Source organism: Rhyacophila brunnea, unplaced genomic scaffold (genome assembly GCF_057557595.1).
Source record: "Rhyacophila brunnea isolate RB1 unplaced genomic scaffold, BYU_Rbru_1.0 scaffold_1, whole genome shotgun sequence".
In the NCBI taxonomy this organism is placed as follows: Eukaryota; Metazoa; Arthropoda; class Insecta; order Trichoptera; family Rhyacophilidae; genus Rhyacophila; species Rhyacophila brunnea.
The window spans coordinates 39,720,678-39,744,702 of NW_028232751.1; the positions used below are offsets into that span (position 1 = coordinate 39,720,678).

General features: G+C 35.7%; 1 protein-coding gene across 6 annotated transcripts in view; it reads right to left on the reverse strand.

The window, feature by feature from the left end:
* LOC147079764 (cohesin subunit SA-1-like) overlaps nucleotides 1-8,163 on the reverse strand; it is a 46,745-nt gene extending 38,582 nt beyond the window's left edge. For 4 of the 6 annotated variants that reach the window (XM_085944013.1, XM_085944001.1, XM_085944037.1 and 1 more), the window contains exons 1-4: nucleotides 8,090-8,163; nucleotides 7,610-7,836; nucleotides 5,557-5,672; nucleotides 3,962-4,185 (exon numbers count right to left, since the gene is read on the reverse strand). In XM_085944013.1, coding sequence (XP_085800139.1) covers nucleotides 3,962-4,185; nucleotides 5,557-5,672; nucleotides 7,610-7,782 — 513 coding nt within the window. In that variant the 5' untranslated portion in view covers nucleotides 7,783-7,836; nucleotides 8,090-8,163. Of the gene's footprint in view, nucleotides 1-3,961; nucleotides 4,186-5,556; nucleotides 5,673-7,609; nucleotides 7,837-8,050 lie in introns of all 6 variants that reach the window. The other 2 variants (XM_085944019.1, XM_085944008.1) reach the window with 1 other exon arrangement.
* Nucleotides 8,164-24,025: the final 15,862 nt, after the last annotated feature.

Consider the following 24,025-nt stretch of genomic DNA (forward strand, 5'->3'; position numbering starts at 1 on the left):
TCTCTGGGGCTGTTGTGACCACATTGATGAGGGATTATTTTGGCAAAGGCCATAAACTTTTTTGCGACAATTGGTACAGCAGCCCAGAATTATTTGAACATTTGTTTAAACAAAAAACAAATGCGTGCGGGACAGTTCGCAGCAATCGGAAGCAAATGCCGAAAATTCAAAAATTAAAAAAGGGTGAAATAAAATCTTTAAACCGACACCCTTTGCTTGTGTTGAAATGGCATGACAAAAGGGAGGTACACATGATAACTACCATGCACGACGACTCAATGGTGCCCACACATAAAACCAATAGAGCCACGGGACTACCCATTATAAAACCGAAGTGCGTTGTTGATTACAACAAAAACATGGGCTCTGTCGATAAAGTTGACATGATGTTGAGTAGTCTGTCGTGCATGCGAAAAACAATTAAGTGGTACAAAAAAGTTGGTTTCCACATCATTGATTTATTTTTATTAAATGCTAGTATTATTTACACAGTCATAACCGGTAAAAAAACTTCTTTGGCCGATTTTCAGATTAAAGTAATTCGTCAATTAATAGAAAAATATGGTAGTGCCTCAAAACCTTCAACATCATTAAATATACCTTCTTCCAGTAATAATCCAAAAAGAATGTTAAAAACCGAACTTTTAAAACATTTGCCACGTCAAGTTCCCCCAACTGAGAAAAAAGTCAAAGCATTTAGGCGGTGTCGGGTATGTTCCCAATCTACCATTAAAAATACAAAAAGAAAAATGACAAATATTATGTGTCGAGAATGTGATGTAGCTTTGTGCCCTCAGCCCTGTTTTTACGATTACCATGAAACTATTAAATTTTAAATTCTTGTCCGATAAAATTTTATGTTAAGTGTTTTGAAATAACCCCTCAATAATAAATAAAGTGATTTCGTAATATTTTTTATGTGCTCTGTAAAATATTAATGTGTTCTGTGTTTGAAGTGGGGTTCCCACGTATCGTGCCCTAATAAACTTGTCATCGGCGCAAGTGTCCATGCCACTTGAAGCACGACAGTGGCCGCCTGGTATGTACCTATGCATGGTTTTTTTACTATGGGACGTGTTTGTTCAAGCTATATCGCCCCATTTAAGTCGTATTTGTTTATTTTTAGATGTCGTAAAATTATTAGGAATGTATATTTATCGGTTCTACTGCTTCTCGGATTTTTAATGACAGTTTTTAACGAGTTATGATATGATTTATGATTCGTAAAAATCACGCCGCTGACAAATGATATACATTGGGGCGACCATTGGCGCGACGAAAAGGTTAAAATATCAAAATATTATAGGTAAATATCATTATTGATTTATTTAATAATAATATAATATATTATATTATAATGGTATTACCAAAGTTCCCAATAAAAATCTTACTGCAATTCAGGTAACTGCGAAATATCAACATTTTCTATGCATCATGAAAGTGTAAAACCATAGCAACTGCTAAAACTTGTAATCTGGATGGATTTATATGAAAAAAAAATAAAATTAATAAAAGAAAATGTCATAATGTATACATACACCAAATATTATGGTTTTATTTTAGAAACTCTATTTATCCTGACCAAATGAAAACTTCAAACCCTTATATCTCCAAACTATGTAATTTGCACATACGTTGGTTTTACACTCACGGTGCGATTTGTACTTAAATGTTCATTTACTACTATAAATAAATTTTACTGTAGAAAAATATTTATATTAATTCGTATTGACAACGTAAAAAAATCTGGTTCATTGACTGGACAGGATACCCTTTTATTGCCACTGTAAAAAAAACTACGGTAAACAAAATGTAAAAATCATAAACACTTTAAATCAAATCAAATAGACATGTTAGAATTGTAAATATTTTATGGGGTGAATATTAATTGTAAATATATTTACATAGGTAAGTAAATATATAATAAATTTAAATGCATTTTTATCAAGCTTATGATTTTTAATATGTGGCGACACACAATATTTTATTTTATATTTTATTGCCATCTGGTTGCGATCGACGAAAGTTTTTAGTAACAAATTTTTAGAAATTCATGGTAGATGCCTGTAGATGCCTTTAGATGGCGTTGAAGTCACATTTGATCGTAAATTGAGGCAAAGAATTCGCCTTAAAAAACGTAAAATAGGGGTTATACTGTACACTTAACAGGTTGACATTATATCGATGGGTCAGTGCACATATGATAGTGTATGTTGTGTTTACCGAGATTAATACACAAAACATACGTCAGCATCATATCTCAACCTTTATGCTGTAAAGCATGGGTGGCCAACCTTTTCAGCAGCCGGGCCAGATTCTAAAAATGAGACTTCTCACCGGGCCGCACAACCGATTTTTTTTATTATACAAAACAAAAAATATATATTATATATTAATAAAATAAAACAAAAATGAGAATCCAACATATTTATTAGATTAGACTTTTAAATAATAAAAAATAAACAAAATAAATAAAATAATAAATTTTAGTGAGAAGTTTGATTTTGTGTGGCAGAACTAAGTGCATCAATATCGATGTCGAGTGAGGTTGTTCCTACACGCAAACAATTTTCCAAATGCACGTCAGTGATTCGTGTTCTCACTCGGGATTTGATATACTTCATCTGACTAAAAAGCTGTTCACACGTGTAGGTGTTTTCAAATAGCGAAGTCATCATTAGAGCATGTTTGTAAAATGCAGGATATTTCTCCTTGTCCAGATATGTTTTGTAAAACTCTTCCAAACTAACCCGATGGAATTTCTCCTTCAACTGTTCACATACATATTTCACAATGTTTCATTTGCAAATTTCCCGGTAATAAATTCACGTCTACGGAGAATGGAGTTGCAAATGTAGCAAAAAGCACATGGTGCTTTTTAAAATCTTGAGCCAATATCGAATCTCAATTTGCGAAATTAGCACATCTAGCGGCTGTATTTGACATTATTTTTATTTTCTCACTGCTCCATGGGCCACAAGTTGACACCCAGTGGGCCGCGGGTTGGCTACCCATGCTGTAAAGGATGAATGTTGTCTTACTCAAATCGACACCTCCTAAGTACCTAACTGCAAAATGGTACTTTTCAATAGTACGTTTTTCATCAATTTTAATGACCCCACAATGTTAATTCTCATTGCTGGAATCATAATTTTTTAGTTGAAATTATAGGTATATTATATTGATTGAATTTTTGTTTTTTTTTTCGATTATCATTATTGTATCTTTAAAATAATTTTATAAAGGCAATCAGGTCAAAATACCCTAAAACGCAATTCCGACCTTTTACGTAGGAGGTGTCGAAATACATAATGTCCATTTTGTCTTTGATTTGTTTTAAAACATACATAACTGGACATAAAACATCATTGCATTAACCAAACAATATTTTTTTTTGTAATTTCAAATCCTATGTAGTTTTTATAAAAGACATAAAATTGTATTAACTCTCAACTAAAAACCGCCCACGATGGTCTAGCACTAGCTGATTACGCGTCGGCTTATAATGTCGTGAGTCCCAGGTTCGAATCCTGGGACTGGCAAATACATATATGTATTGTTTTTCAATTTGTGTTTGGAGTCAGAGTATGGACCTTATTACGTTAGCCACTTGCTCAACCTATTGATTGAGCAAGTGGCTAACATACATTTCTCGTAAAAACAAAAATCTGTTAATACAATAATAAATACAATAATAATAAATGGTCAAAATAAAGAAATAGTAGCAAAAATGAGCATACACATTTTTCACTCTTCCACAGATTTTTACTTGATTCCATTGAGATTAGATAAGTAAACATCGCTTTGCATTATTTCAAGCACTAAAAACATTTCTTTATAACACAAGGCAAATGTTAAATAATCGCTTAATTAAAAGTTTTCGTTCACTACTAGTACACAATTTGTACTTTTGACGTGTGATTTTTGCGATTGTGAATGAGGCAAGTAATTTAAAACTTACATTTAAGGCTACTTTGTTGTTCCGGAGAACATAGTATAGACTGGTCTCATCGTCAGCAGTAGAAACAGTTTGCTGAACAGCGTAATTCACTTGGTTGGGTTTGCGACCAAGCTTGCGTTTCTTGACCGGCTGAGAGATGGCATCTGGGAGCACCGCGGGCGGTGGCATCCGAGCTGACGCTGACGCGTTGGCACTAGCGCTTGCACTCACCACATTATGAGGTACTTAAATAAATAAAAAAACATTTAGAGCCACATAACCAATGAATGTTTCCAATAACCTTAAGACTTAATTACATTGGCAGACGCGCAGACCCAACCCGATCCAACGAACCACGCCGACCGTGGCCAACGTTTTTACTCTATTTGCAATTACACGCAACGATTCAATCGCGTTGGTCCTAGTTTTTGATTGATTTAAAATGAACATAGTGTTGCTATTATTAAAAATATAGATTGACCGAAAACTATTTCTTCGTTAGATTGGTGGAAACACTGAACAGTATTCCTGTGCAAATTTACGTCAAAACTGAGCTGTCCTAGAAAACTAGTAAACTAGTGGGCGATGTTCGGATATCTTCGTACATTGTCAGCAATCTTCGCTTGGATCGGGACGACAGAAAATAGAAACTATCCCACTTTATTCACGATCGCTCCCGATCCTTGAAAACCATAGAGAATAGATTTTGACAGTCGTGGCAGACGATCGGGCCAGACGCAATCTGCCAATGTAATTTGAGCTTAAGAACATTCCTTTGTCATGGTTAGGCGTAAAGCTTACAGACGATCACACAACTTACAAGTGCAGAGCATACCGGTCTCGAATTCCTCACAAGACAGATTGAAAAAATTGTTGATCGATTTTCGAAAATTAACTTTTTGTTATTGATTTGAAATCTTCACACTGCGATTCTTTGATTGATTTACAGGTAGATATGTAAAAAAATATACATGCCGTTAACCTTCTTCTATAGGCTTGTCACTTGTTAACGATTGTGAACAGATCACCCCTGTGTGATCTTCATATTGATGTCTATCAAAGAGGTTGAAAAAACCTTCTACAAAGATGGAGCCAAAATGTATGAAATTGAAGGAAAAAAAGGATCACTGGTCCAGATATGAAGTTAGCTACAGGTGACTTCACATTGCAGGTTCATTTGCAGAAAACTTCACTGCTATAACATTTGTTTGCCAATTTGCAGGGTGTATAAAAAGACAATCCATCACAATGAGTAGATAAGCAGGCAGCATTTTATAAAATTTGTGTAAATAATCACAATGAACATAAAAAATGTCCCCCGTTGCAGTAAGAAAATCGGAATGGCAACTGAGCGCTCAGCTCAATGTTTACGGGATGCACAAAATTGTATTTTTGCTAATTGATTTGCATATAACACGTTAATTACAAAATTAATTAAAAGTGCCTGCAAATATTTGTGTAGTTTACCAACTAAAACACGATTCAAGCGCTTGCAAAATAATTTCAAATGTCATATCAGAAATAACATATAAGACTCCTTCTATCCTTCTGCAAAAATCTTTCAATGTTCTTTCATTTGATATAGGCAAAAATTAAAAGTGAAGGCAGTCACATACCTCTTCCTCTGCTTCGTGTAATCTTTTTAGTCGGCTGTGGAGTGGGCGGAGCATGTGGAGGTGGTCCTTCGAACGAGTCCCCATCTTTCCCGGTCTCGTCCATAACACTGTATTCTCTGCAATTGGTAAAAAATGTTATTATAGATCCACCAGTATAAATTGTCTGCTGAGTGAGGGCGCCACATGCTAACATTTGACATATAATTTAATACTTTTTATACTGTGATGGGTTTAGTTCTAAATTCGAACACCTGCCGATTTATAATAGTATATCTATACCAAGGCATGAACAAAACCGCCATGTAAGTGCGATGGAGAATGTCTTCGAAAGCACTTAGAGACAAGGACTCCAGTTGGTGAGTGCAGCCACTTTATCAATATTGACCTTGTAGGTGATCAGCCAAATACTACAATCACAGTACCATTTATTGTCATTTTTATGTTTGTGCAATGTGATAGGCAGAAGAGGCAACCACTTGAACTAAAAGCGATTTTGAACGAGACGAGACGAGACCGGACCAGACCAGACCACTAACCTATCCTACCCCAACCTAATATAATCTTAGTTTGTGATAATGATGCATCAAAATGTATGAAAATTTCAAATTTTAAATTAATAATTGGATCGAAAAGCCTATGCGCCGACAGAAAAAGGTATTTATTATAATTGTCTACATGGAATAAACTGTTTTCGTAAAAAAAAAAAAAATCATAAAAGCTCATGGCGGCATTTGCGGCACAATTACCCAAGTCGGTTATGGGGAAGCCGGCGCCAAACACATTTTGAAAATAGCCCATATACCTACTGGATTATTTGTTAGGTTGGGTTAGTTTAGGTTCATGAATTTTGACAAAATCGGCTATGACAATTAGCGCGGTTCCCGCCAGGCCACCCCATAATCGACATGTACCCAACTTTTTAAATTACACACTTCAGTAACATGTATGAGAACTTTGTAGCAAGTGCTATAGATTCACCAGTATAAGTTGTCCGCTAAGTGACGGCGCCACATGTTATCATTTGACATATTATCATTTCATACTTTTTATACTTACACCTTACGATTTATGTTATATCTATAACAGCTAACTTTTCAATGGACAATGTTGTGTAAGCCGGCTCTCACGTCAAAACTCATCTTGCCTAAAACGTGTTGAATATGTCGATGTGACGTCATCGTTATTCAACACAAACAATAAAACATACATTGCCAAATGGAGCTCTGCTCCGCAGATTGGTTGAATGCGACGGTTTTGTTTGAAAAAAACATCTGCTGTTGCAATCGACAAGTTGCATCCTTCTCGGGCTCCGAGTCCAAAATCACATATGAACACCTACATATTGGTCAAAAGTCATTTTTATTTGGTGTGCCGTGGAAAAAATCCCATTTACCAGTGTGCCGTGAAGTAAAAAAGTTTGGTAGACACTGATCTATACGTTTCGTTAGGTAGATGTGCGCGGTCATCACAAGCAAGTACTGTGCACATTAAGAAAATGTATAGGAAAACATGTACCTATTATCCTGCAGTTGGCAAGATTGCGTGCAAGAATCAAACAAGTTTGGAAGGTTCCAAATTCAACACGCCAGTAAGATTATTTTCGATCTGCGCCTGCGCAGTAGAGCGATAGGGGCAAACATGCCGGTAAAAAAACGAACTACTCATTTTGAGCTTAACCGTACAGAGTACGTATTATCGTACAAATTGCAAGACTGGATGCATGAATCAAAAAAGTTTAGAAGCTTCTGAATTTTCAAGTGACAATTTGGACTGAGCAATAGAACGATAGTAGCGAATCTGTTGGTAAAAAACGAACTACATCGCGCAGACTCATTTTAAGGTTAACTGATTATCACTACCTGTCAAATAGTACTATAAAATGACAACATCGCGCCTCGCTTACTCTTGAAGAATGACATTGGAGAGACAGTCAGCACTTAGACACGCACACAGTCGGCGCTATTATATGTTTGTAAATATTATGATTGTGAAACGTAAATACATGTTCATATCTTTGTTGTATCGAGTGGAGAAATTGAAGAAAGAAACTCACGTTGAATTAATTGCTTCATTTTGATTGAATGCCGAGTAATTCATTTGGAAAGGCTCTGGTTCGTGCGTCGGTTGTCCGCCATGTTCCACGATCGGGGTCATCGGCGTCATAGGATTTTCGTATTCCGGTGGAGGATCGTCCATCCGGATACGCTTTCCTCCGCGCCGCTGCATCTCTCAACGAATATTATTGTCTTCAATAAATAAAACAATGTCACTTTTACATTCCTGAAAGATAAAACGGACGTTTAGAAAATACGTGTATAGGCGTTGACTGATTTCAGACAATATGTGTTTGGCGGGAAAGGTATATACTAGCGTCTTGCTCTGTCTGGCAGATCAATAAAATTAATAACTGCAGACTGTATATTTCATTGAAATCTTTGCGGTTTTTTGCAAGTATCAAAAAGAATATTCATAACATTTGAATAAAACATATTACATAAACGAGCACAGTGAAAGGTGTGTTAAATAAATTTACTTTTTACGTCAACATAAATTTTCACAGCAACACAGAACACCACTGCCACCACGCCATCTTGTATCATACAATTCATACAATCAAAAGTATATTAGTCTATGATACTATCAATATCAATATATTAGTCTATGCATCAGTGTTGCCATATTTTGAAAGTGGAATTATAGTACAGTGCCTTCAAAATTATAGTATTTCGGCAAAAAATATAGTACGCGTTGAGTGACCGATAATTTTCTGCATTTTCATAAAATTATACATGAAGGGTAATTAACGTCTTGTTTTTTTAGACAAAAATTCAAATGTTAAGTCAGTGGTTTCCAAACTTTATGTTACTACGCCTCCCTTTAAAAAAAATCTAATCTAGGCGCCCTCCCCTCCCTTATTTCATTAAATAATACAGACACCTTTTTAAATAGTCAACAATGTACCTACCTACTTATGAATTCAAAAATGAAAAAAAAATAAACAAGGTTTTACTACTTACATTACATTAATTTTTGATGAATGTGCTTGTTTATTAGCACAATCAATTTCAATAATAGTCAATCCAAATTCATCTTCGTTCATTCACAAATGGATTCTATCATGGACCCCACATCCCGAAGCGGACCCCCCGGGCCTGGATTTTTCAGTCATATATTTAAAATATTTAATAGTTCCGAAAGAAAGCAGCGCCGCAGACGACTTTTTTTTGCTATTAATAAAATAATGTGAAAAGTCCATTAGCAAACTAACCAAGAACTCTGGTATAGAAATCATTTAAAAATAATACAGACATGGCGAACTTTTTTTTGTCATTTTGATTTCCAAAGCTCCAATTTTTTATTAATGCCCTCACTTTGTTGTTTTAAATCAGTGAATGCATTAGTGGTCCTTGGATATTAATATATTCATTTTTTTTTTTTTTAATTTCAACCAAATAGACAAGTTTAACAACAAAATTATCGTTCCTAAACAAATTTGCCCCAAATTTCAACATTATGATTAATTTGACCCTTTTATTTCATTTTTTACGAGATAGCCATTGCGCTTCACAATAGTATAGAAGTGAGGTATTATATAATTAGTCTCCATATTTGCAGAAAGATTTGGAAACAACCTTTTATAGAACTGTTTTTTTGTGTAGTTTATAACAAGCGGCCTTTAAACTTTGCATTTGCAAACTGCAAACTTGTGGCTACATTAATTGTATTAAATTTTTCGCGCCTCCCTTTGCAACATTCCGCAGTTTGGAAATCGCTGTGTTAAGTAATTAACGTCACCTTTTTTAGACATGCGGATTATTTTTTTTTTGCTTCTCACGGATTATTTTGGCGATGTTTTTCTTCTATTGGCAACTTTTTTTCCGATTTCTCAAAATTATAGTATTTTGGGCGTACTATACCTGTTTTATATCGTACATAGTACGCAGACGAAAACTATAGTACAAATACTATAATTATAGTACGGTTGGCAACACTGCTATGCATAGTTGCATACCAGTGTTGCCATATTTTGAAAGTAGAATTATAGTACAGAGCCTCCAAAACTATAGTATTTGGGGATAAAATATAGTACGCGTTGTCAAGTACGATTTTCAAAATTATAGTTTTTTGGGTGTACTATACCTATTTTAAATCGTACATAGTACGCGGACCAAAATTATAGTACAAATACTATAATTATAGTACGGTTGGCAACACTGCATTTGCACCAATGCAGTGTTGCCATATTTTGAAAGTGGAATTGTAGTACAGTGCATTCAAAATTATAGTATTTCGGCAAAAAACATAGTACGCGTTGAGTGACCAATAATTTTCTGCATTTTCAAAAAATTAAACGTGGGATAATTAACGTTTTGTTTTTTTAGACAAAATATCCATGAAGGGTATAAAATTTAACGTCTTGTTTTTTTTAGACAAAATTCAAATGTTAAGTCAGTGGTTTCCAAACTGTATGTTACTACGCCTCCCTTTTAAAAAAATCTAATGTAGGCGCCTCCCCCCCTTATTTCATTAAACACCTTTTCAAATAGTCAACAAAGTACCTACTTACGAATACAAAAATGAAAAAAAAAAATTCTAAAAAAGTCAGGATTTTTTAACCACATATGTATATAAAATATTTAATAGTTCTGCGTTTTTTGCTATTAAATAAAATAATGTGAAAAGTGCATTAGCAAACTAACCAAGAACTCTGACGTAGAAATCATTTAAAAATAATGGAGACATGGCGAAATTTTTTTTTTGTCATTTTGCTTTCCTAGGCTCCAATTTTTTATGAATGCCTTCACTTTGTCGTTTTAAATCAGTGAATGCATTAGTGGTCCTTGGATTGATTTATTCACTCAATTTTTTTAAAATTTCAACCAACTACACAAGTTTAACAACAAAATTATCGTTCCTAAACAAATTTGCCTCAATTTTCAACATTCTGATTAATTTGACCCTTTTATTTCATTTTGTTACAAGATAGCCATTGCGCTTCACAATAGTATAGAAGTGAGGGACTATAAAATTAGTCTCCATATTTGCAGAAAGGTTTGGAAACAACTTTTTATATGACTGTTTTTTTGTGTAGTTTATAACTAGCGGCCGTTTTATAAACTATGCATTTGGAAACTGCAAACCTGTGGCTACATTAATTGTTTTAAACTTTTCGCGCGTCCCTTTGCAACACTCCGCGCTCCCAGTTTGCAAATCGCTGTGTAATTAATGTCACCAATGTGTTTTTAAGAAATGGGGATTTTTTTTTTGGTTCTCACGGATTATTTTGGCGTTGTTTTTCTTCTATTGGCAACCGATTTCTCAAAATTATAGTATTTTTGGCGTATTATACCTGTTTTTTATCGTACATAGTACGCAGACGAAAATTATAGTACAAATACTATAATTATAGTACGGTTGGCAACACTGCTGTTAATGGCACAGGATGAAGATGCTAGGTTGCCAGCCCGAAGTTAGAGAAATGACACTAGTTACCTCCTTGCTCCGAACTCCCATTTCCAATTTTATTATTACTACCTAGGTAGGTACCTACGCCATCTCGTAATAATATCCCTGATTCCAATCTCTTTGCCTGATTCCTATTTTTATCTGAAACTTTATCGTTCAATTTATTAATGTAAACCTTTGTAAATTTAACATATTTCACGAGCTTTTTGCGCTGTTGGTGATGAACTTATTTCATGAGAAAAAATATTGAATAACTTTAAAATCCGATTAACACATTATTGTCAGTATTGTGTAGGTATCGCATTCATTGGATTGAAATATTGAACCTAATAAACCATTAATTTTATTGGATTTAAATATTATAGCATTTATTTATCATTAACCACAAGTGGTATACAATAACCCTTGTTCTTGGTTATTGGTTATGGTACCGCCGTTGCGAGATATTTTTGTAAACGGCAGTTGGCAGTACTGTCTCTATCTTTTCAGTGGATTCGTTTGAATGGCGGCTTTTTCTTGCTTGCTGAAAAAATAGTATTTGTTCGTCTTGAAAACTAAAAACTTAAATTCTGTGTTACTTTATAGTTACCTTTGTGAGTGATCATTGAAGTATTGCAACGAATTTTACGAAATTGTGTTCTTTGTCTCTTCTTCGCTAGTATTCAAAAGAAAGATACAACACGTCCATCGTCCATTAACTTTCAGGCGTTGTAAGTAAAGCAATAATTATATTATTATATTTTGTTTGTATTCTGTTAAACAACTGTTCAAAATAGTATCTTTATTCAACCACGCAGCAACAATAACCAATTTCCAAATATATTTCGATAACCATACAATCGTGAAAGTCTCAAATATTATAATTTTCAAACCGTGTAATTTACGAGTGGGCTCTATGTAGGTAAGTCTACATAACATGTATATCGTTTCGTTTAATAGATGATAACATTCATAACTATTTATAGGTAAGGATTGACTTATTTATGTTATAGTTTGATTTCATATTTATCCATCCTCCATTGTGTTAGGAGAATCATGGCGAGTGGCGTCGCCGAGACGTTAAATAAATTAACACATTTTTCAGCTCATGGGAACCTGTTAAAATAGCATTTTTCGGGTCATACGTTGCATGAATTGTCAGAAAAGGTTTGATTTGCAGGTTTAATAGTAACATAATCCGCATGTACTACCTTATTATTGTTGTCATTCTGTATATGGTTTTCCATGGTGGGTAGGTACTCGGCTCTTGCTTGGGAAAAAGGTGCCGCTAAGGTGGCGACCTTAGCGAGCACGACGTTAGCGCGCAATTTATTATTTTTATATGTTATATACTTATATTAATTAATTTATTTATTATATTCATGAAATGTGTTATAATTTATTATATACATAAAAAAGAACCCAAAATATTATAAATTACTTACATTATAAAAAAAAAACATGAAAAATTGAAATCAAAATAAAACATACATAATTATAAACTGTTTATTAAACACATATATTTATAAATACAAATTTAAATGTCATTATTATTAGCGATTCTTCTTAAGGGCGGACATGCTCAGCGTATGTCAAAATGGAGCTTTTTTTCTATTTTCAAAGCATGATTCTGGACATACTATTAAATGCTGTAGATAATCTATTTATATCATTTTGAAGCCTTATTATCCTTTATATTTATTTTAAAAATTTGATGACTGTATAAAGTATTTTTATTACATAAAATAGTTTTCTTTTAAACCTCTCGCTCTAATGTTTTAGAATATAGTCATATTTCAGTACACAAATGTGCAGTGGTGTTACGATTTTTTACATTTATTAATTTTCAAACGCATTTATAAAACCATCAGTATAATTTATATCGACATTATTATTGTGAAATATTTACGATAAAAAATTATATTGATAATCTCTTTGATCCCAAATTTGACAAGAATTGGGCATTTTATTATTAAGAAAATGGGTAAGATTAACACATTTGAAGATAATTCTAAAGATACTCATTATAAGCTATGTCTTTGACCATTCAAGTGTGATAAACATCTTACGAATAATGATTACTTTATAATAATTATTGACCTAAGAATAAGGTTGTGTTTTTTTTAAATACGCCATTTCTTTTGGCATTTCCCAGTGGTTAAGCTACAACATACGGCCATAGCCATAAATTGACAAACTATAATTGAAGTAGGGAGTAAAATGATCAGTGACGTCCCATGGGGGTATGCAGATTGAGCGTCGCTTGGGGGCGGCAGTTACTCGAACGGTGGCAAATCGAGGAAAATCATTTGGAATATACCTATATAAATAGCTACCTAAACTTAGTAATAACGAAAATATCTCTCCATTAAAAATTGAGCTCACTGGTTTTGTCGGATTCGCGATATCTAGTTTACTTCCGTTGCCCTTTGACGTCCTTGGTGACCAGAAACGACACGTGCAGATTTGCGAATATTAGTCTGATGTTTTGTTAGTAATGTATCCATACAACACATTTCTTAGATATTGGACTCATGGAAGGATGATAAAAATAATGTATAAAAAATGAGGCGGCATTTTAGCACTGCTTACGGGCGGCATTTTATCTAGGGACGTCACTGAAAATGATGTTAACGCTTGTGTTTGAACATGTACCTAACCGATTTTTTTGAACGGTACCTACATGGTCAAACACGCTCGTTAACATCATTTTACTCCCTACTTCAATTTTAGTTTGTCAATTTATGGCTACGGCCGTTCTCATTCTCATTCTTTAAAAGAATAGATATTATTTTATGTAATAAAAATACTTTATGCAGTCATCAAATGTTTAAAATAAATATAAAGGATAATAAGGCTTCAAAATTATATAAATAGAGTATCTACAACGTTTAAGAAATATCCAGGATCATGCTTTGAAAATAGAACAAAAGCTCTATTTTGACCTACGCTGAGCATGTCCCCCCCTTAAACATTCTGATTTACTGTCAACACTGTAAGTTGGAATTATCGCTTCCAATCTTTTATGTAATTTGGCGTATTTTGATTTTGAGGAATTTCCACGCCTGACGCCAGATTTATATCTTAGGGTTATAAACTCGGTATGGTCTTGCGCCACGAGAAATTGGTCGTACAATTTATATACTGTAGGATACATATGATTACAAGTTTGTTGAAAAGCACGGTGCCATGCTTCCATTGAATTGTTGGTTCGAGGAAAGTGGGAAGCCACTCTACTTCTCATGTTCCAAATTTTTATTGAAAACTTTGGGTTCGGTCGTCGGCCTCTTCGTTGTCGCCCAATACAATTGTCTTCCCAGTAATCTATTACTGACCTCAACTGAGGAGGACAGTCGTCTACCAAATCCTCAATTGCCGTAGGAACGTCGGCTACGGGCACGAAACTAAGTGCGAGGATCATTTTTAGATGAATTCCTATATTTTCATCTTCACTGTATTCGGTGGCGAGATTGCATTTGTGAGTTTTTCGCCAGAAATTCTGGCCAAGGTGAAAATATTACCCGACCATTTCAGCTCCAGGGAAATACAATAGAGCAAGCGTTTTGACTCGCTTTTTCAACGTCTGCCATTCTGCTGCTGGGATTTAGCGTCGGTTTTAATTGTTTCAGCTTCCAAAATATTCTGGCATAGCTATCTTCTGATTTATCAGGAAGCAAGATATAAATTAGTGGTAGAGCAGTTCCGTCGATGGGCGCATGAATCGTGAAGACTTGCAGAACAACGTACAGTCAGCGCCACTTTGAACGTCCCGTCAATGAACCAGTGATCATGCTCGTGAAGAATATCAAAGTTGGAAGAAGTCCCAAACATCAGAACTATTTTCGGAACAAAGCGCCGGAATCCAGAAATTCTTCGTCTCTTAATGTTTCTTTAAGAGAATTTGGAATATCGATATCGCCGATCTAATTTACTGCAGCATAAGAAACGGGATGTTTCTTTTTTTGTCTTTCAATCGTGCATTGCGATGATCTGTATTCCGGAAGATATCATGCTAACTCCAATGAAACTCCGGCTGTCGTTTGTTGTATTATTTGACGGGGTGCCTCACCAGTCGTTAACGCTCGTTGGCGCATTTTTGACACGATCTTAATCGCTGTGGCTTCGTTGGGATTTGGAGCATGATTATGTTTCGTTACCATAGAAACCACAGCATTCTGACTTATTTTCAGACGTCCAGAGCAAGTTCTTTTTGGAATGACGTCGCTCCATCAGCCAGAAGTCGGTCTTTATAATGACGATATCCTCAATGCAAAATATGATCTTTGTTCTTCCTTGATTCAATTCGTTCCATGGCTAAAATAAAAAAAATGTAAAAATTAAAAAATATAATATTATAAATGCATACCTGATCTTAAAAAAATCCAGACGTTTCTAGTCTCTGTAAAGCTGTAACACTAACATACCATAAAAATATTTGGAGTTTATATACCCAGTGGTTCCCCTTCTTCACCCTTTCTTATCCTTAATTCATGGAATTCTAAATTGTTAAATCTATGATTTTAGTATTATTTACGCTGGAAAAACCCGTAACTAATATTTTATAATAATTATATAAGTACCCTAATAATTAAACCTAGATAATATTAAACACTTAAAAGGTAATTATAAGATAATTTGAAATAACAATAATACATTTAATATCAATAGAATAATAACTGAAAAAACCTAGCGGAATTAATGGGCTAGCGACGTAATGGATACTCAATTCCAAGTAATTTAAATTGATAAACTTTCAATGGATTAAAGGTTTGTAAAAGTACTTACCAATTAATTTTAAATAAGATGTAATTTTGGATCAACTGTTATCTAAGGGGTTGTATTGCGCGCTAAAGTCGTGGTGCCAGCCGCCCCATAGTGCAATGCCCTACGGGGTCTCCGGGTTCGATCATTAGTGATCTCACAATACATACATATTGTAATTATCTCAGCGATGTATTTTGCCACTGTAATTGAACCTATGGTATGCCAATGATTGCGATTTCGCTAATTTATACCGAAATTTAATAAGTTTACAATAATGTAATCTCATTAATTAATTTATTAGCAAACGAGAATTAGTATCGAGTTAATATTGCAATTAAGAAATAAAGTAATGTAGGTACTACGATTCACTCAAGGACACTCAAGGAATATAGACAGGGCTCGAAATGGACCGGAGCGCCGTTCCTGTTCGTGAAATCGGTAAAATTATCGCTCCGTCTCGTGGAATAAATAATTTGACCGTCTGAGCTGGATAGGCCATATAATAAAAAATCTTACACACTTATTTTTATGAAAAAAAAACACATAAACTTTGATAACTTTACTATGTAAAAATCTTCAGAAAACTGTCGAGCGCTCCGGTTCGTAAATTTTTCCATTTCGAGCGCTGAATATAGAGAATATTGAACAGACAGGGTTAATGCTGAATTATTCACAAATATACCAATTCCCTGCATAAAAAAACTTAACAAAGTAAATTTGAATGACATACCTACATCGTGTGAAATAACAATAATATAATAAGCTATTTCTTTTATTCAACCAGTAACGGCGACGTTTAGTAGGTAATCGGACCACTCAATTATTGATAGCTTGACTTGAAACGCAAAAAGCGACAGCCAGACATAACGCAATTGATGTAGAAACTAAGTACCTACTAGTTAATTTCGTAGCAATCAGATAGGATGCCCGTAGTTTAATTATTGGGTAAGCACATTGGCGCGAATCCAGTGGTTACAGATTGAGGTCCCGTCGAGCGTCTTATATTTTTCTAGTATGTACCTATGTATTTTAGATGTTTTCAAATTATGTATGTACCTACATAGGTACTACTTATTTATATTATTCAAATAAAAAATGTATCAATAAATAAAATTAGCTACTTCGCATTTTATAACGTTATTTGTTAATTTATTGTAAGTTTATTTTAGAGATTTTTTGATTTTAGATACATCCTTCGATTGACTTCTTCCACAATGCTAAAGATGCTATAATCCAGGACCCACGAATTAGTAGTAACCCCGTAGCCGTAACAGTCGCCTCCTCGACAATCTCGAAGAAAGTAGGTAAACACCTTTAATAAACCAACTTTAACATTGAAATTATTTACGGAATGTGGGGGGGGACAGAAATATGTGCAAAAAATTACTCCTGTGAATGGAATATTACTTCTTCTTTGTCAGGACCTCATACCTGAGGATCGTGTGATTTGGTCATCGAATAGTCTTCTCAACGGATTGGCCTTCTCATCTCGGTATTCTACGACGCGAAGGCATGTGGTGGTAGAAGATCCATGACTCATGAATTGGTGCAACCGTCTTAGGCACTCGATGTTTGCTTTAATACAGGGCTCGAAAGGGACTGTAGCGCCATTCCGGTTCAAAAAATCACAAAAATTACTCTCCGTCTCGTGGAAATATGTATTTGACTGTTTGAGCTAGATGTGTGATATTATAAAAAATCTTAGACACTTATTTTTATAAAATAGACATACAATTAGATATTTATGTTAATATTTTGCTAAAACTATCGAGCTATCGAGATAAACTATCGTTTGTAAAATATTCTATTTCGAACGCTGCTTTAATATTATGGTTAAAAGACAAGACACAAACGGACACCAACAATCCTCGCAAGAAAAATCGCAATCACTTAGCTGCAGGTCAGGTCTTCATCGCTATACAATACAGAACGTGCTGAATATCTGGGTATATGGTCCCAGTGACGTCCCTAGATAAAATCTCGCCCCTAAGCAGCACTAAAATGCCGCCCCATTTTTTTATATAGTGTTTTTTTATCATCCTTTCATGATTCCAATATCTACGAAATGTGTTGAATGAAACAGACTAAAATCGTGCCAGGAGTGGAGGTGAGACGCTCTGTAAAATAGGGTACCTACATCTTTAGTTTCGACAGCCAACGCAACATCCGTGCGCACTGGTTAATAAGTCAGACTGTAATTATTCACAAATCTGCATGTGTTGTTTCTGGTTGAAGGACGTCGAAATGCAACGAAAGTAAACTAGACATCGCGAATCCGACAAAAAAATACAGTCATGTTAAACCTTTTATGTTAATTAATACATTTTATTTCCAACTAGTGAGCTGATTTTTTAATGGAAAAGATATTGTAGTAATTAAGTTTAGGTAGCTATTTCTATATATACCAAATGATTCTCCTCGATTTTCCGATCTTCAAGTAACTGTCGCCAAGTGACGCTCAATCTGCCTACCCCCACGGGACGCCATTGTATGGTCCACTAGGGAATCTTGCAATTTAAGACATTTTTTGTATTAATTTACTTTTTAAAGTGTTTTAATAAATTACTTAATACATAAGTATAATATTTTTTATTTAGAGTCATAGAAAACTCACAATTTAAAAAAAAAACGTTATAAAATTTTAATTCGGAAAAGGATAAGTTTAGTTTTATCTGATGTATTGAAAAGATTTTCGACCAATTGATAGTGTTAATGTTTTTTTTTATATTTAGATTTACAGAATTACATTACATTTACAGAATTAAAATATTATTTTCTATTTTTTTACATTATATAGTATTTTTAAGCAGTCAAAATGCAACCATTAGGTAAAGATATCCATAATTTAAGATATTAAAAAAAAAACACTAGGTCACTTGATATTAAAATATATTTATTTATATATCTCTATATATATAAAAATCTCGTGTCACGATGTTTGTAGTCGAACTCCTCCGAAATGGCTCGACCGATTTTTATGAATTATTTTATGTATATTTGTTATGTATGAGAATAGGTCAACAAGTATATTTCATACCGCTAGGTGATTAGGGTATCTCTATCCAGAAAAATTTTCTTTTATTTTTTTGACAATTTTTTTTTTGTATTTTTTTTATTATTTGGCATAAAAAAATACCTATAACTCTAAATTTATATTCTCCTACCCCCATCCTCTCATTTTTTAATCGTGATTTTATTAGTTTTGTATGAACAAATTTAACGGTCGTTCGTATTTCAAACAGAACGAAATTATTTATGTTGCTGAATGACAGATGGCGCTACGTCCGAGAAGAATTCAAGAGAAGCGTCGCGTCATTTTGACATTTCATTCGGCATATCACAACGAAGTGTGTGCAAAATTTTGTACGATTTATTTTAATTTATCTATTTTTATGTGCGTGTATCAAAGTCACAATGCCAGCAAGACGCAAGGTGGGGCATTTGGGCCGTCGAACGAATAAAGCAACAAACATATATACGAAATAGTAGAGCATAAAGAACAGACAAACAAATCCAACAAGATAACAAAAATGTGCGTGTTAGCATGTCGCAATTGCGTGCATCTCAATCACAAGAGGTACGAGCTGAACGAAATCAACAACGACAATTGGAACGGAGCCAAGCGCGCCGGTTCGTAGTTAACACACGCAGAGCAAATGACCAACAACGCCAACAAGTACATCAAACGTTTACATCCGCTTCGTTCCTTCGTCTCGCATTCGAGTACGAGACAGATATTGAATATTCCGCTCATCCGAAAGTGCTGATTGGTGCTATGGACAAAGAATGTCCCCATTGTCATGCGCTCAAATTCAAACATGAGTCAGCCGGGATGTGTTGCGCATCAGGAAAAGTGCAACTACCAGAAATTGAGATACCACCAGAACCATTGAACGGCTTGCTCATCGGCACGGTTCCAGATTCAAACCTGTTCCTGAAGTCCATTCGCACATTCAATTCATGCTTCCAAATGACTTCGTTTGGAGCAACAGAAATAGTTCACAATACTGCGGCAAATGGTCAACAATTCCATTCTACGTTCAAAATCAAAGGCCAAGTATATCACAAAGTAGGCTCATTGCTGCCAATGCCAAACGAACCACATATTTTTTTTATAAATCTACTTCATGGGCGGTGAGGACATCAATCATGTGGATGCACGTTGCGACTACAATAGCCTTAATTCGCCTAATGCCAGGCGCATCGTCGGCGAACTGGACGTCCTGTTGAATGAGCACAATGAATTATTGAAATTCTTCAAAGCACACATGCACGAATTGCAAAGTGACAATCACGCTATTGTCATCAATACTGATAAAACACCAGCTGGAGAGCACGTGCGTCGATTCTGGTGCCTGTTGTTGACGACATTGCTGGAATCATGGTTGGCGACCGCACATCGACGCGAGAAATCGTGATTCGAAGAAGAAACAATAATCTGGAGTTCACCGCTGACACACACCGTTCATACGACGCTCTCCAATATCCACTAATTTTCTGGAAGGGACAAGACGGATATTGCATAAACATTAAACAACGAGATCCTGTCACAGATAATTCATTCATTATGAACATCATTACTCATTTTGAATTGAGAAAATGAATGGTTGATGTTTTTTTGTTTTTATCGGCTGTCATCGTCTACAGCGCTCTATTCCTCTTTCTGTCATAGATCCCATCCCCACACACTTATAATACATTCGTTATTTTTTATTTAACAACCAAAATATTCACTAGAAATAATTTATATGGCAGAACAACGTTTGCCGGGTCAGCTAGTATATATATAAAACAAAGTCGGGTTAGTTACACCATTTATAACTCAGGAACGGCTGGACCGATTTTCATGATCTTTGATTTGTTGGATTTGTCTCCGCCCCGAATAGCAGAATAACTATTAAAACATCCGATAAATCACGGAAAAAATAAATTATGAAGAAAATTCATTTTCTCATATATTTTGTATGGAACGGCTTTTGACTGATATCGATGAATTTGAACGATGAAGCTCGCGCATTCGAAAATAAAAGAAAATCACAAAAAAATTTAATCCGTATAGGTACAACGCCATCTCTGATACATGACATAAACAATAAACAAACAAACAAAAGAAAGAATGATTGTCGAAATGTCTAACTGTCAATGGTGTAGTGTGCCCAAGCCCAACATTTCGTGCTTCATGTCAACAGCTCAATTTGCTTGAAAACGATACGAGTTACACCATTTATAACTCAAGAATGGCTGGACCGATTTTTATGATCATTGATTTGTTGGATTTGTCTCCATTCTGAAGAAAATTCATTTTATCGTACATTTCGTATGGAGCGACTTTTTTGATGATATCTCGAGAACTGATTGACTGATTTCGATGATTTTTTTGTTCGTCATTTGTTGTTTGTTTTGTACGTCAAAATCGAGACGGAGCGCTTCACTTTCGTTCGGTTGAACCAAGCCAAACTGCGTTCGGATGAGTATATTCATTTACGCGATGCAATCAGCACCGAAGGAGATGTAACTAATTTTGGTCGACTGACTATTCTACTGGCGACGTACATTGGCAGCCCGCGTCATATGCTCAATATGCAATGACATAATATTATGTTCATCATTACGGTCATCCAGATCTATTCATCACCTTTACGTGCAATCCGAAATGGATAGAAATTGTTCAATTGCTGCCCCCGGACAAACATCAAATGATCAGCACGACATCACCGCACGTGTCTTCAAACAAAAAATCCTGTCGCTGATTAACTATATTGTTAATCATCGCGTCTTTGGGGATATCGATGCTGGATGTATTCGATTGAATGGCAAAAACGAAGCTTACCGCATGCACACATTCTTATTTGGTTAGTTACATTAGAATTCGACCAGACCAAATAGATGACATCATATGTGACGAGATTCCTGATCCCGAAACCGATCCAGACCTGCATGATGCTGTAATTACTAACATGATTCACGGACCGTGTGGCGCCATCGACCCCCAATCACCATGCATGGTCGACGGCAAGTGTTACAAGCGTTATCCACAAAATTTGACGGCGGAGACTATCACTGCGAACGGTGGTTATCCACTATATCGGCGTCGATCACCCGATGATAATGGTAGCACTATCACAACGAAAATGAAAGGAAACGATATCGTGGTCGACAACACTTGGATTGTTCTGTATTTGCCACTTCTTTCCAAAACATTCAAGGCGCATTGCAACGTGGAGTATTGCAATCCATCAAATACATCTGCAAATATGTCACCAAAGGCAGCGATATGGCGGTTTTTGGTGTTCAAACTCCCAATACCAACGATAAAATCACGCACTATCAAGTTAGTCGATATGTGAGCTGCAATGAAGTGATTTGGCGTATTTTCTCATTCCCCATTCATGAACGTCATCACACCGATGTACATTTGGCGGTGCATCTGGAGAATGGTCAACGAATTTATTTCAATGCATAGAATGTTGTTGAACGTGCTGAAACACCTCCAGCGACAACATTGACCAGTTTCTTTTCGATTTTCCAAAGCGATCCGTTTGCGCGAACGTTGCTCTACTCTGAGATGCCACGTTATTACACTTGGAAAGCTTCATCGAAGAAATTTCAATGTCGGAAGCAAGGCGATGCAGTTCCTGATCATACGGATGTGCGTTTTGCTGATGCTCCTGGTCGCATTTACACAGTTCATCCGAAGAATGACGAATGCTTCTACTTGCGGTTGTTGCCGGTGAATATTCGTGGGCCGACATCATTTGAATCACTTCAAGCTGTCAATGGTGTAGTGTGCCCAATATTTCGTGCTGCATGTCAACAGCTCAATTTACTTGAAAACGATACTCATTGGGACATGACAATCGCTGAAGTAATTATTGTTTCTGCATCTCCAAGTCAGACACGCACATTATTTGCTATCATTATTTCGACATGCTTCCCATCGAATCCACCTGAACTGTGAAACAAGTACAAGGATGACATGTCAGAAGACATTTTACATTGAATTCGTGTCAATTCAGGGAATTCCGATCTCGGGGTGAATGAGTAGATACATAACCAGGCTTTGCTTTTGATCGAATACATGTGTTACCTCATGTGCGGCAGTTTTTTAGTCAAGTTAGGAATGCCAACGCCACATCGTGGAATAGACGACTCTTTCAATCTAGAATTGTAACGTGAACGTGAATATGATTGAGATGCATTGGACCAATCAGTTCGAACGAATGTACCACTGTTGAACCCCCAACATAAGGAAGTGTACGATACGTTAATGAAGGCAATTGATGATGAAAATGGTGGCTTATTTTTCCTCGATGCGCCCGGTAGAACTGGGAAGACATTCCTCATGTTCATGACTTCGCCACTGTTCGTGCGATATCCGAAATTGATGTAGCAGTTGCTTCTTCCGGGATAGCGGCCACGTTGCGCGAAGGATGCTGAACGGCTCATTCAGCGTTGAAATTGCCGTTAAACCTTCAAACGACTCAAAAACCGACATGCAACATTGCGAAACACTCAGCAACGGCCAAAGGTTTGGAAGCAAGTAAAATCATCACCTGGCATGAATGCACAATGGCGCACAAACGCGCATTGGAAGCACTCAATCGAACTATGAAAGATCTGCGATCAAGATGTTTTGGAGGCGCAATGATTCTACTATCTGGCGATTTCCGCCAAACACTACCAGTCATTCCAAGTCGACCGCTGCCGATGAAATAAGCCCTTGCCTCAAATCATCGACTCTGTGGCGCTATGTGAAGAAACTTCAGCTGACGACAAACATACGTTGCATTGCTAAACGATCCATCTGCCGAAGATTTCTCCAAGCAATTGCTGACTATCAGTAACGGCCGTGTTCCTGTCGACGAATCGAACGGATTGATTTCGTTTCCGCTGAATATTTGCAATTTCGTCTCAACGAAGGACGACCTCATCAACAAAGTGTTCCCGAACATCATTGCTAACCACGATCAACAAATCACAAGGCCAATCTATGAGTGTTCGTGGCCTGAACCTAGAAAATGAATGTTTCTCTCACTGTCAATAAAATTGTACGTAGCATGATCACGTGTCGGCAAACCATCCTTTTTGTTCGATCTCGCACTTTAGGACAAAACGAAAAATGTCGTATAGCACAAGTTACTTCAATGAAGGGAATCGACCCGAGTGCAACCCATCCACCAAATAGTTTAACAGAAAGTAGTGCAACAATGCTACGCGAATCATATCAATTCGCTTCAATAAAGCAAATGCCTTGCTGCCA